Source organism: Sorex fumeus, unplaced genomic scaffold (assembly GCF_029834395.1).
Source record: "Sorex fumeus unplaced genomic scaffold, SorFum_2.1 ptg000128l, whole genome shotgun sequence".
In the NCBI taxonomy this organism is placed as follows: Eukaryota; Metazoa; Chordata; class Mammalia; order Eulipotyphla; family Soricidae; genus Sorex; species Sorex fumeus.
In genome coordinates, this window is record NW_026606185.1 from 26,484,467 (window position 1) to 26,499,234 (window position 14,768).

The following is a 14,768-nucleotide window of genomic DNA, read 5'->3' on the forward strand; positions in this document are numbered from 1 at the left end:
ATGTCATCGGTGTGGAGGCCTGAGAGGCAGAAAGATCCAGAAAACAGCTTGCTGGCCACGCCAGAGAGCCCAGGAGCAAGAGCCGTTAGAGGAGGCCGGACAGCCCACACCTTGCTGTAGTCAGGAAAACTGATTGTTTGTCTGTTTATTTCCCCAAATTTTTACATAATTACTGAAGTAAAACTTAGAAATGCCAGTGGGCTCCAGATCCGATTTGAATTGTCATTCTGCTAAAAAATAATTTTGTTTTTTTTTTAATCTCCACGCATTTCTCCATTTTGTTTTTTCTTTAGCAATTCTCACTGGCAGACGTTATTCTCAGATGCCTGGATAAGTATTTTTTTGAGAGTTGGGTTTTTTTCTTTTTAATGTTTTCTAAGTGGCCTTTGATTGCATAAGAGCAACATGTAGTGCTGTTTCCAGGGGTATCTTTACAGCAGGGATGGAGCCTAAGGCTGATTACGTAATTGTTCCCTGAATTTATTCTCAGAACCTAGCACCCTGCCAGCATATCAGAACGAACCCAACCCCTGACCATCATAGTGGCATGCGAGTGCCTCTGCTACCCAGGGCTGCTGGCACCCCGCAGCGCAGTGTTGACCAAAGAGTAGAGACTGGTGGTTTCCCTGTGGCATGGCTGCGCGCTCAGCACCGGGCACCCGACTCCTGGCCCTGCCTGCTCGCCCTGCATGTGCTCCCACAGCCGGCAGCTCCTGTGGGAAAAGGGTCTGTGGGCTCCTGGCAGCCCCTCGCTGGGGTCTCGCGTGCTGGCGTTGGGTCTGGAGCCGCAGCCGCCTTTTCCCGTACCGAGGCTGCATTCTGCACGGAGAGCAAACCACCATCTGGCTAGAGAGGAGGTGGCAGGAGCGAGCAGAAACCGCTGTGAATTCTGTGAATGCTAAATTGCTGTCAAGTTTGTTTCTTTTTTTTTTTTTTTCATTTAAGAGTCTTTGCATTTAGTTTGTTTGTTCTTTTTTTTCCTTTTCTTTTATTTTGTAGAATAGTCCTTATCAGTGGCAGAAGATCCTTCTGTAGTATATTTTCCGTGCTGCCGTATGGCGACAGTGCCCAGGTTGGGTATGTATATGCATGCTTGCTTTGGAGCTCTCCGGGGGGACCTTCTGCGGCATGCGCTGCTTCGCATGGCTCCCCTCGCCTCCTCCAAGAACTTGCCTTGCTTTGGCACTGCCCATTCAAGTCTCTGCGAGACTTAAAGGAAAAAGCCAAGCGCCGCTTTCTTCTCAGACCGGAAGCTTCTGTGTGGTGTGTGCGCCTCCCCACCTTGCAGTCTCTGCTGTTGCTCCCTCTGCCATTCTGTCACCTCTGCCCGTGTTCGTAAAGCCAGAGCAATGTGGCGCCTGCCCCTCTGCGGGGCCTTGGCGACGTGTGGAGAAAGGTAGGTCAGGAAAAGAGGCGACAAACCGCGGGACCCTCCCGCTGCTTCCGGATCTCGGGGACGGGGCCTGGGAAATGATGCACAAGCTCCGGGCCCAGGGCCACTCGCCTCTTGCCACCGCACGTCCCTCCCTAGCTCTGAAGGATGCGGGTAAGTGAGGCCCCCGCGTCCCCAGGAGCTGGTGTTGAGGGCACTTCACTCTGCAGACTCAAGGCTGGGATGTCTCTGGTCCTTGGGGCATCTGCTCACTCCCCACACAGAAGCAAGGCCCCGGGCGGGCAGGGAAGCCCCTGGAGCCAGTTCCACATCCATTCACCCTTCTCTGTCCACTCCGCTCGCCATGAACTTCCCTTTCCCTCTGGTCCCATTGGCTTCGGCCTTTTATTCCTCCGTGGTTCTTGCTAGCTCCCTGGGCACAAAGGGACTATCTTGGTACACGGAATCCAGAGAGAGTCTGTTATTGAACATGAACCTTAAAGGACATTGATCATCTTATTGTCTGCTGAACCTCTGTGAGAATGAATCTTCTTCCTTATCCGCTCCTTGCAGGTACCTTGCAGGGCTGACGAATGAGCTTCAAGGGCTCAAAGGGGCGGAGTGCAAACTTTGCACACAGGAAGCCCGGGTTCAGTCCCCACTACCACATGCTCCTCTGAGCTGGGATTAGCCCCTAAGCATCATAAGGTGTGCCTCAAAAATCAACACACACACACACACACACACACACACACACACACACACACACATATTATATAGCCTTTCCAAGTTGGCATCTTAGAAAATCATGAGGCCAGGGATAGTGAGGATAGAGCAGAAAGAGAATGGGTTTGATCCCAGCCCACAAGGCCTCCCAAGCTCTGCAGGACACAGCTCTGGTGGCCCCTAAGTACCACCAGTTTGGCTCACCCCACCAAATTCGAGTGGTCTAGGAGATAGCTGTCAGATTGCTGGCACCACATGACCCACTGAACACCACAGGGAGAGACCCCCAAATGACAAATCAGGAATAGCCCCTGAACACTGCTAGGTATGACCCCAGTTAAGAAAATAAGTCCTAGCTGTCAGTGTGGTTGGTCCTGAGCTTATTTTGGTGTCTTACTTTGTCCTGTCCCATTGCTCAAGACTAAACAGGGTCCTTAGCCCTGTTGGGACCCAGAATGCTCTTCCCTTTATCTTAGACCAACTGGGAGCCAAAATCCTGGATGAGCGTGTGGCTAGCCCATCCATTAGGGCCCTGGGTGAGTGTGTGGCTCGCTCGTAAGTGCACCCTGGGGTCTGAATCATTGCCCTGCACTGATTTTCCTCCCTTACTGGTTTCCCTGGCTTCCCTTACTGGCCTTTGTGGTGGATTTATTCTGCACTTAGCTCTGTCCCATTCATTTGTTCTTATTTATTTGGGGGGAGGGGCACACAAGGCTGTGCTCAGGGACCACTCCTGCCTCTGTGCCCACGGACCACTCCTTGCTCTGTGCCCAGGGACCTCTTCTGGTGGTGTTCACAAGTGCCTCTGAGGCTGACTGGGGTTCACCCAGAAAGGGAGTGGATGCTCGGTCCTGCACAGCCCTGATGCATAGGTAGCCCCAGCTGGTCAGGGATCCCAAACCTCCAAAAGCAGATGAAGTGTGGGAATTAGTCTGGAGAACCTGGGAGCCTCAACTAGTTTGCTGGATGCGTCTGCGCATCTGCGGTGGTCTAGGGGGTTGGGGAGGGGGGACGCACGGGTCATCAGCACATGGCCCAGAAGCTTCAGCCAGTGTCGGACACAGTGGTTTCTGCAAGTATGACCTGTACCCTCCAGCTTTGCCTCATCGCCCCTGATGATGTAGGCCATGAAGAACCCCCCTAACTAGCTGCCATTAAGCAGCCCATGGCCAAGCCACTTGTATCCGTGGTCTGAGGGCCACTTTGCACAGCTCAGAGCATATTTTTGTTTGTTTGGGGGCCACACCCAGCATCGCTCGGGACTTACTCTTGGTTCTACACTCAGGAATTACTCCTGGTGGTGTTCAGAGGACCTTGTAGAATGTAGGGGGTTAACCCAGGTCTTTTGCATCCAAGGCAAACACCCTACCACTGCATTATTGTGCTGGTTCCAATAGGAGAATGATTTATCTTCTGGGAACCAAGAAACATCATCCAAGCCATGTCTGACTTCCTTGTGAAATAAGTGTGTTGTTCTCTCTGTGTTTAAGTGGAGGGAAGAGGAAGGCTTGGGGATGAGGGTTGTGTCTGTCGTGAGTGGGGGCCCCAAGCTGTCCAGAGGTCAATTGGTCCCACATGAGGAGAAAAAGTGAACGGTCACTGCACAGGCCTTCTCCCTGAGACAGGAGCAGACTCCGGCTCATGCCAGACCGGCGAGCCCTGCTCAGAGGCGGATTTGCTGTTGGGAAGCACAGAACTGGAATATTCCTGACGCCCCACCGAGAAAGGTGCATGCCCCATCCTGCAGCAATCTCTACAGAGGGCTGCTCACAAGTAATTAGGAGGAGAATTCAAAATATTGTCATTTATTTAGCAGCAGGATTAAGAAATGTTCTTTCTAATTTTAAATGAACGGACATCCTGTTTATGCAAAGTTGCCATTCATCATCATTTATTTTTTTACTAAACAGGGAAACAAAACTTTCCTCCAAAAAAAAAAATTCTATATACTAGTACGTTTCATACATGTGTATGTTTTCAGCAACCTTATATGTTTACTGATTCATAACTCCCCATCGTAGAGCATTTCTTTACTGTCCTGCTGAAGCTCTCTGCGACCAACACACGAGTCATTGAGCTCCGGGGGCAAAGAGGATGGAGGGATGGCAACCCCCCTGTGGCTCAGGGGATGAAGTCACCAGCAGGTCTGAGTGTTTCCATGGCACTTCCACCTGTGGACCAGACCACGTGTCCGGGATTCCTCCAGATAGGGCACACCTCCTGCCGAAGCAGATAGTGTACATGGCCAGTGTTGTCCCAAGAAAGTTTTCAAAACAGGAAATTCATAAGCCTGGACTACTTGGACCTCCTTTACTGGGGAAAGCATCCCCCTCTCTTGGCCCTAGTGTTTTCTGGCCTCTCAGCTGTGCCGAAGCTTCCAAGTCTCTTTCTTGCCTCTTCCCCCACCCTCCACCCTGACCCCCTGACCCCCACGCTTTCTTCTTTCCCTGAAATGCAGCTGAGTGCTAATTTTGACTTCTAACAGCATTTGACCAAAGCAGAATGGCCCATCCTAGAAGAAATTTTACCATCGGGTCACTCATTCACTCATTTTGGGGGCCACTCCCGATGATGCTCAGGGTTTATTCTTGGCTCTGTGCTCAGGGTTTAGTCCTGGCGGAATTCTGGGACCCATGGGGTGCCAGGGATTGAATCAGAGTTGGCCACATGCAAGGCAAGTGCTCTTCCTGCCGTCTTCCCGCTGTACTGTCTCTCTGGCCCCGCATTCATTCTTGTTTGCATGCATTTGTGCGTTCAGTCGTCACTTCTGCTTGGGGAACATAAGGTCCTGAGGGTTGTGGGGGGGCAGGGCTGAGGAAGACTGCTTGCCAGGAGGAGGCGCGGGGGTGGGGGGAGGGTAGGGTGTGTCAGAGCTCCGAGAGTCCACTTCCTCCCCAGGAGCTCTCCTGAAAGAAGCCAGTTTCTGGCCAGACTGCAAAGCCCTGGACTCTGGACTTAGCCAGAACCCCCAGCCAAGCTCCTCAACCAGCAGTACCACTGCCCCACAGAAGCCCAGCTCTGTGCTCCCCCTCTTTCTCCTCCTGGCCCTCCTGGCCTTAGCAAGATGCCTGTAGTCCCTCTGATCATGAAGGTTCCCTTTGCCTTTGGGGCTTCTGTCTTTGGTGCAGCGTTTCAGAGACTGACTCTTTCCCTCATCCATCTGAACTGCTTCTGGACTGAATTCAGACTTTCTCTCGAGTCACTCCACCCCCACCTCCCACCACCAAAAGTCCACCTTTGCCTAAGCCAGTCCAGTGATGGCTCCTATATTTAAATTCTATGTAGCCTGCCTGCCATCTCCTATTTTTGATCCCCCCACCTTGACCACTGAGGGGCCGGTGGTCATTGTGTTGGTTCTTGCAGTCACCGGGGGGTGCGTGCATGCCTGGCCATGGCACACACTTTCTCTGGCTGTGGTGCTCACCGAGGTTTGCACCCCTTTCGTGGCAGTGCTTGCCCACTGGGTTCATGTCCTGGGGAGAGGCGGGCCCTGGGCACAGGCTCAGACAAAGGCTGCTGCCGGCTGAGCTCAGGCCATTCGGAATCCAGCCCTCGTGATCATGGCCCTTGACCACCAAACAGTGGGCTGAGCACCGTGAGCAGAAACCTTCCCGAGGAAGAGGAAGGACATCAGCTGTTGCCATTTTGCCTTGGGGCGTCCCAACCTCACACGTTCAACAGTACCCATACGAAGGGTCCCCAGGAAAGGCCAGGTCACAGCAGTGTGATGGTCCATGCACTCATCTCTCTAGGGAGGGGCTCTGAAAGCTAAAAGGGAATCGCAGACATGTGGGCCTGTGGTTACCTTTTTTTTAAGCCAAAGAAATCTTTCTTTCATCACTGGTTTGACGCAGAGCACAATAAATAGACTTACTAACTAGGGAATATTGCAGAAAAGTGGAAGCAGGAGGAACCTTCCCATCTTCTCTCCAACCCTCTGGACCCCTCAGGAAAGCCACAGTCCCCATTCCTGTCTGCCAGCTGACCTGTGATGGGTGGATGTGCCAACGGGCACTGAAGCCAGGGAGTCACAGGCTGCCAGGAGGGCAGAGCCGGCTGTCAGACAGATTCATTAACCTCACCCGCCCCGGCCTCACTGTGCCATGAACTGAGCCCTCACACCCACTGTAGAGAGCTCAGCGAGTATTAAATGAAACAGGGTATATGGAAGCTCAGACACACAGCCAGGCAGCATAAATACCCATTAAATATTATCCTGTGTTCTGTTTTAGTGCTGTCAGACGATTCCCCACTAGCAAACCTCAGTCTGATTAATGATGAGTCAGCCAGTGAGCGTTTCTAGCAATGCCAAGGCATGCATCTTCCAATCTGCACTTCCTGAGTCTATTTCCACAGTGGTCCATGCGTATTTGAAAAAAACATGGCCAGTACACAAAACTGAAAGGGAGAGAAATGTTCTCGTCCCCTCCTAAACACAACCTTTGTGAGCATTTGGGTTTGCTCCCTTCCCGTGTTTTCCCCTATCCGTCCCCGGCTCTGCGCTGGTGTGGAATATGAACAGATGATTGCTTTGATCTTCCTTACTGGTAGAAAGAAGTCCTGCCAGATCCCACCTTTCAGATTCAGGCTACTGGACGCCGGTTATGGGGGAGAGGACTAGGTATTGTCCATCGTTTCCACCATAACTGACATCACACCTTCTCCGAGCTGTAAACACTCTTCTCGGATGTAGCTTGTAAATTACACCATGTTCTGGGAAGAGTCGCAGTGTGAAACTGGCTCCTCTTCTCCTAACTGACAGTTGCCAAGCCTTTCATCCATGTGACTCACTACCTTCCCTTTCACAGTGGGGAACTGTGGTTTGGCTCGGAGACCCTCCGCCTGCAGAAGGGGTGCAAGTGAGATTCTTGCATTTCCGGTAGATAGACCCACTTGTGCAGCAGCTCGTTTACACCTCTGCCTGCGACTACCACCTCTGCTTTGGCTTCCCAGACTCTAGCCAGTACCCAGCTTGCTGGGTCCACTCCATGTGACCAGGAGAGGGAAATCGGGGAGCTGCAAAGGAACTTAGGGGTGCAGAAGTAGAGAGGGAGAAGAAATTGTGCAGAACAGGAGAGTAGAGCAGCTTAGGGGGGAAGATCTTGGAGTTCTGGAAGGAAGAGGAGATTGAAAGAGGGAGGTGGAAGTGGTACAAACTCAACCTCCTTGAGTTTGTTGTAGAGGGTCAACTCCCAACCAGGAAGCCGTGAGATTTTGTCTTTGCCCTCTTCTGCCCCTGACCTGTTGGCTGTTGTGATCCAGACCCTTCCCCGTGCATTGGGGCTTGTTTGGTTTCCGTACAGACTAAAAGGGCATGGTGTGGACTCAGTCTCCATTTCTAACTTCGTGTCAGTGGGAAAAATGCCTTCAACGTTCCAGCCAACTCAAAGCTTTTGGAGTCCAGTTCACTGGGCAGGGAGAGACGGGCCTTGCCCCCAGGGCTGGTCCTGGGCTTGCCTCCATGTATCCAGGGCCTGAGCAAGTCTCAGAGCTGTTTTCCTAAACACGGACTTCAGTAGGTATGCTCTGTAAATACGGGTGGACACAAGGAAGAAGGAGAGAGTCCAGAGAGTTTGTGTTTGGAAATTATGTAAAATAACCAATCGAGGGGCTGGAGAGATAGAACGGAGTTTAAGGCACTTAGACCACATGGGTCCCCTGAGCACAGAGTGATCCCTAAGCATAGAGCCAGGAGTAAGCCTTGAGCACTGTCGGGTGTGACTGAAAAACAAAACTAACCAAGCTAGTAAGTCCACGAAAAGAAAAAAGTTTCTGTCTCACAATGATTCGATAAAAAGAAAGAGGGAAGGAAGGAAAGAAAGAAAGAGGAAGGAAGGAAGGAAGGAAGGAAGGAAGGAAGGAAGGAAGGAAATTCTTTAAAAAGTTTCTGGCCTGGGGGCTGGAGCAATAGCACAGCGGGTAGGGTGTTTGCCTTGCATGCGACCAACCCAGGTTAGATTCCCAGCATCCTATATGGTCCCCCGAGCACCGCCAGGAGTGATTCCTGAGTACATGAACCAGGAGTAACTCCTGTGCATTGCCTGGTGTGACCCAAAAAAGCAAAAAAAAAAAAAAATTCTGGCCTGGAGTGATCATATAGTGGATCGGGCACTTACTTTGCATGCTGCCAACCCACATTCGATCCCTGGCACTTACTTCGCATGCTGTCAACCCACATTCGATCCCTGGCACCCCAAGTCCACCAGGAGGGATATCTTAGCACAGACCTAGGAGTAAGCCCTGAGCACTTGTCAGATGTGGCCCCAAAACAAGTACAAGCAAAAAAAAAAAGTTTCTTGTTTCTGTGTTGGGAGAACAAACCCATTTCAGTACCCATGACTGTTGATGGAATAGTTTTCACTTGGTAATCTTGCTATAGACACAACAGAGACAATGTGGCCAAGAAAATGGCTTCCCAGCGGAGCCCTCGGTATCTCTGAGGAGTAAGCTTCTTAAAAATTCTTGGGGCCAGAAAGATAGTACAGGAGGTGAGGCACTTGCCTTGCATGTGGCTGCTGTGGCAGGACCCTGGTTCAGATGCTGTCTACCACATAGGATGTCCCGTCCACAGAGCCAGGACCAGTGCCTGACCACTGATGGGTGTAGCCCATTGGGCCCCTTGCAAACAAAAAAAAATGGCTGTCAGCTTCTATGTGGCATTTCTGGCCTTTGGCTTTGGCATGGGCGCAGTTTGGATGAGGTCATGCTCCCAGGTCCATTTTCTAAGGCCTAGTTGCTGTGTGACAGAGAGCAGCTTTTTCTATTCTCGGGGCCTGCAAGCCTAAGTGCCTGGCTCCTGGCCACCGCCCCCTGCCTCCCTACCCACTCTCCCCCAAAACATCTCTCTGCTTGTGGAAAATCACACATTCACAAATTGTGTTTCTTCCCTCACACCAAGCATATTCCCACACAGAGGCCGATTCTGGAATGATCTAATGTATGAATCATGCTGTTCTCCGGCTGTTTATAGGAGCTGCTTTGAGACAGATGCTGGTGAAAGCTGCATTCAGCCCGCCCCCCCCCCCCCCCCATGGTCTGCATCTCCCTTGGGGTGTGATGGCTCCGGGTGAAAGTGCTGAGTGTGAGCAGGGCGGGGCTCCTGCAGGAGAAAGTGACTTTAGTGTCTCTCTTTCCCCTGTCACTTTTCCCTGTCACCAGTTTTCCTTTTTCCCTAGCAGACCGTTGGGAGGTGAGGTGGTTCTCCAACCCCAATAAACAGGCCCAGTCCAAGATGGCAGGTGGAGAAGGGCCTCTCAGGGCGGGCTCGTGCCCCTGAGTTGCAGCAGCTGTGTAATCTCTTAATTAAAGTGAGCTCACAAGTGGGATTTCCTGTTCAAATCCAGCTTCCTAGCTTTGCTTTGTGTGCAAATCTCTCCATCTTTTTTTTTTAATTCGAAGGATCTGGAAATCCTCTTAATATTTAATTGGCTTTCAAATTATTTACACATCAAAGTGTCCCACCTGTTGTTGTCTTTTAAAGACCAAGTGGCTTATGGCGCTCCCAGCTGGCCTCCTGGGCCCATCACTCAGGGCATCATTATTGGAATGATCTGGGATAGGGGTCAGGATGTCTCTGGCTTGGAGACGAGTTAATTAGGTCCTGTGCTCGTCTTCCATCTACTTCCCAGTGTATTCAATATATCATCTTAAATCCTTTTTAAAAATCTCTTTTTTGGGGAAGCATCAGGGGGGCACACCTGGAAGTGCTTAGGGGTTACTCCTGCCTCTGTGCTCAGGGATAACTCCTTGTGGGCTTGGGGGGATCACATGGGGTGCAGGAGGTTGACAAGCATGCATCACAAGTGCCCTACCTGCTGTTTTATTGCTTCTCCTCAAAAAAAAAAAACTTTTTTTTTTTTTTGCTTTTTGGGTCACACCTGGAGATGCACAGGGGTTACTCCTGGCTTTGCACTCAGGAATTATTCCTGGCAGTTCTCAGGGGACCATATGGGATGATGGGATGCTGGGAATTGAACCCAGGTCAGCTGTGTACAAAGCAAACGCCCTACCTGCTATATTACAGCTCGAGCCCCAGCATCCCCCCCCCCCCCCAAGTCTTATATCCTGTTTGATTAAGGGAAGTATTGAATCATCTTTGTCCAATTCTCAGAAAAGGGTCTGAGCTTGAACTTCTTAGTATTATATAGGGAATTTTGTTTGATTGGGTCCACACATCACAGCCCTGGAGATCTTACAGTAGGAAACAAAAGATTCTTTTGCCCCCGATGCAGGTGAGACCAGGAGTTGTTTGCTGTGTGGTGTGAGGCAGCCTTGGCCATCCCCTGTGGGCAGCAGGGTGTTCCTTGGGCCGCCTGCTCTGACCAGATGCCCCATAACTGTGAAACCACGGGCATCTGCTTTATGCCATGGAGCCAGGGCTGGGGGGTGGCGGTGGTGTTCAGCCACAATAGCGCTGCCTGTGTAGTGGGTTCCGCAGCCTCCTCAGAGGGCTCTGTCACACCTTCCCAACCCTAGACCGTCCGGCCAGTATTTTTGCTCTTTGCCTATATGGGTCTCAGCGCCGCCTGACTAGTTCTGCAAATGCATTTATGTCTCCCCAGTAGCTTCAGGCTGCCCCTGTCCACTCAGAAGCCCCGTCATGAACCTCCAGAAAATACCCTTGTACTCGTTTCTCCCAGTGTGTGTGTTGCCTCCAGCCTCTGCAGGAGTGACAGCCTTGACTGAGGAGTGAGAAGCTGTGTCGCTCACCAGCTCTGGGCCCAGGCAGCTCGCAGGCCCTTTGCCGTGGCCGCTTCCGAGTGGTTCTGCTAAAGTGAGAGATTTTCCTCAAGCTTACCAAATGTGCATGCAGGCTACAACTGCTTCTTTCTTTCTTTTTTTTTTTTCTTTTTGGGTCACACCCGGCAATGCACAGGGGTTACTCCTGGCTCTGCACTCAGGAATCACTCCTGGTGGTGCTCAGAGGACATATGGGATGCTGGGAATCGAACCCTGGTCGGCTACATGCAAGGCAAATGCCCTACCTGCTGTGCTGTCACTCTAGCTTCCTCTACAACTGCTGCTTCCCTCTATTTTTTTTTCCTTAAAAAATGTTTGTGGGGTAGGAGGGCAGGTCACTCCCGCCATGCCTAAGCCAGTCTCAGCCCTGGGACTCCCACATGGTGCTCTTGCCCCCTTGAGTCACCACCCCAGTCCCATTTTTTAACCCTGAATGTGCCATATTTTGGACAGGCTCTTCCTACGGCATTTGAACTTGCCTTCGTTCCATTTTTAGAGGGAGGTAAGGCATAGATAAATTAATATTTGAACTGTAGATGTCTCTGGGGAAATGTAATCTTCTAGGCTTTACAAAGAAATTGAAAAGTCCACCTGGAGTTTGCTTTAAATCACGTTCAGTCCCATGTTCTCTGCCAGATCCTGCCGGCATGGGAGCCAGACACACACTTTCTGAGCCCGTTTCGTGAGGATTCAGAACCATGATCTTAGAATCATTAAGGTTTTGTCACCACTTTGTTGGGGCTTCTGCGGCACTCTTACCCTCTGGAGTGTTCTGTGTGTCTCTGTGTGTGTCAGCAGTGCTGAGTGCGGGGTGAATGGGGAGGGTCAGATCTGATAGAACCATAGACCTCGGCGGGGGCGGGCACCCATAGCCTCATACATGCCAGGTTCGTTCCTCACCCGCTGAGCTCTCCTGGGCCTTCACTGGAGTTCTGTAAAGACTCAATTTTAGGTTAACCACTACACCGGAGTTCGTCCCTTTCTTCCTCCCTTCCTTCCACCCACCCTCCCTCCATCCCTCCCTTCCCTCCCTCCTTCCTTTTTTTTTAAATAATTTTTAAAACTTTATTAAAGAACTATGAACCACAAAGTTATTGATAGTTGAGTTTTAGGCATATAATATTTCAACACCAATATCCCACCACCAGTTCATCTTCCCTCCTCCAGTGTTCCCAGACTCCCTCCTTACACCCGGCCCCCACCTGCCAACTTGACAAGCACATTACAAAGTTCTAGTGGATGCGGCTTAGATCTCACCTTTTTGGATACATAAGGCCACACCACGCACCTCTGCGGGATGCAGGCGTCCCGGGCACTTTAGGTTCCCAGCTGAGGTACAGCTGGCCTGGTCTCTAGTTTGCTTCCCGCTCAGCCTGATACCGCATGTGTAAGTTAGGGGACACAATGCAAAGTGCCATTTGTATGGGTAAAAATAGACAATGAGCTGCTATTTCAGGTTTCATTATAGGAGACCACTTAGCTAAGGAACCTAGAGAAAAATGTCGGCCTCTCGACCAAAGATCCCAAGAGTCTCTAAGCCACCATGCAGAGGCTGTTCAGAGAACCAGCTAGGGTGAGGGCTGCTCCTTTGTCAGACCCACACCTTTGCCAAGATGCGTGTGTGTGTGCGCGTGCGCGAGCGCCTGCCCCACCCAAGTTCAGTCCCACCAACCTGTTCAACAGCAGCTTCTCCCTGGGAGGAAAAAGACCCAGCCAGTGACAGGAAGCGGTCCATTTCCTTTTTTGGCGGGGATGGGGGATGTCAGTGTATGAGTCTCACCTGCTCATGCTCAGGGCTTACTCCTGGCTCTGTGCTCAGGACACCACATGGGGTGTCAGGGATCGAATTAGGGTCAGCTGCGTGCAAGGCGAGTGCCCCACCTGGCACCCTTCCCGCTCCAGCCCTGCCCCTAGAAAGTTTTAAATTAGTGATAGCGAAGTCCTGGTGAGTCAGCACTGATCTGTATGGTGACCCCTCACCGCCAAGTGAAAAACCCAGTTCTTTGGTCATCTTGTCACACTTCAGGGACTCTGCAACTCAGAGAACACAGCCGCTTCAGGGCTGCAGGGCAGCACCACTCAGAGGGAGCGCCCAGTGCTTTTCCGGTAGCAGTTGAGGGTGGACCCGCTGCTCCTACCTTAGGCCCTTCCTCGGGCAGCCGTGGTCACTGGGAAAGTAGAAGGCAAAGGTAAGGAGCCAGCGGGCAGTGGAGCCGCGGCAGTGGGGCTGCAGGCAGTAGGCATCCTTCTCGGGGCTCGCCCCTGAGGCCAGGTGGGCTAGAGCCTTCCGTGTCCCTCTCTGAGAACTCCCACTTGTCCCTTTGTCATTGGGGGAGGAAGGGAGGTATGCAGTGCTCAGGAGTCTTTCCTGGTGGTGCTTGGGGCACCATAAGCTGTGTTGGAGATTTGAACTGAGTTGGCCCAAAATGGCCACGTGTAAGGCAAGTCCCTTACCTCCTGACCATCTCTCTGGTCCAGAAAAATTTTGTTCTCTCCTTAAAAGGAAGTGGCAGGAGAAACTTAGCTTTCCCCAGCCTTCTTCCCCTGGAGCTCTTCTGAGGAGTTCTTCTGCATTTTCTCTCTCTCTCTCTCTCTCTCTCTCTCTCTCTCTCTCTCTCTCTCTCTCTCTCTCGTGCTCGCTCTTCCCACCGCCCCCTTAATTATTACTTATTTGTTCTTGCTTAGGCCTAGAAGCAGACCAGGTTTGGTGCCTCTGTCTACTAGGCCCCATAGCAAGTATAGAGTCGTTCTGAGCTGGCTTTGACGAGCAAGGTCCCATCAGGCTGGCCTGGGATACAGCCCAGTGGTTAAGCACATGCCTTGCATGCACGAAGCCCTGGGTTTGATCCCTGGCACTGCCTGCAAATAAGATAAGAAGAAACCAGGAGAAGCTTTTGTCAGCCCTAGCTCTGTGCAGCGAGGCAGGTGTGTGATCCACGAGCGCTGGCGCCTGCCTGGCACCCTGAGGCTTTTCGTTTGGAGCTTGTCAACAGAGGAGTGAGCAAGACAGAGTGGAAATATCTAGAGTGTCCCAGACACTCCCACCATGGGACAGGCAGCTCCCGGCAGCCAGGCTTCTTGGTTCTTTTTTCATCAGTGTTACTGTGGGGTCCCCGGCCGTACAAACTTTATCTTGGCTCTTCCGGGTGCCAACCACAAGCACATTTTCCCTCCCTTGGTGTCTGTAGGGATTTGAAGTTGGACGGAGGGCGACAATCAGCCGGTGCTGTGAGCTTGAAAGAGATCATTGGCCTGGAGGGCGTGGAGCTGGGTGCGGACGGGAAGGTAAGGTCTCTGACCTCCTGTAGACAAGCCAGTGCTGACTGCTCTAGTTTACAGCATACAGGATGGGGAGATGTAGGAAAAGGGGGGTGCCCAGGTCACCCTTGACCCCAGTGTTTAGAGAGAAAGAAAGAAATCAAGGCGGGGAGAAGAGAACGGGAAGTAAGGGGTAAACAGGCATCAGGGCTTGGGTTGTAGCTGTGACCTGGGGGAGGGGTGTAACCATCTATCCCAAACACAGACTCCACAACACTGAAAACTCTTAAGCTGCAACCTCTGGAACTTTGTAATGGGCCTGTCAAGGTGAGGGGCGGGGATGAGGTGGGAAGGGAATACAGGAACACTGGTGGAGGGAAGTTGACACTGGTGTGGGATCGGATCGTTGTTGAAATATTGTATATCTGAAACTTAGCTACCAATAACTTTGTAAATCACAGTTCTTTAATTTAAAAAATGATGGAGGTGGGGAGAGGAAAAAGAAAACCGGTACTTTTTTTGGGGGGGGTCACACCCAGTGATGCTCAGGGGTTACCCCTGGCTCTGCACTCAGGAATTACTCCTAGTGGTACTGGGGGGACCATGTCGGATGCCGGGGATCGAACCCGGGTCGGCCGCATGCAAGGCAAATGCCCTACCCACCGTACTGTCA

General features: G+C 51.7%; 1 protein-coding gene across 1 annotated transcript in view; it reads left to right on the plus strand.

Moving 5' to 3' along the window:
- CABLES1 (Cdk5 and Abl enzyme substrate 1) overlaps positions 1-14,768 on the plus strand; it is a 108,973-nt gene that overhangs the window by 72,548 nt on the left and 21,657 nt on the right. Inside the window, exons 4-5 of the mRNA XM_056137991.1 lie at positions 1,000-1,077; positions 14,026-14,122. Of these exons, the coding sequence (XP_055993966.1) occupies positions 1,000-1,077; positions 14,026-14,122 (175 nt within the window). The remainder of the gene's footprint in view (positions 1-999; positions 1,078-14,025; positions 14,123-14,768) is intronic.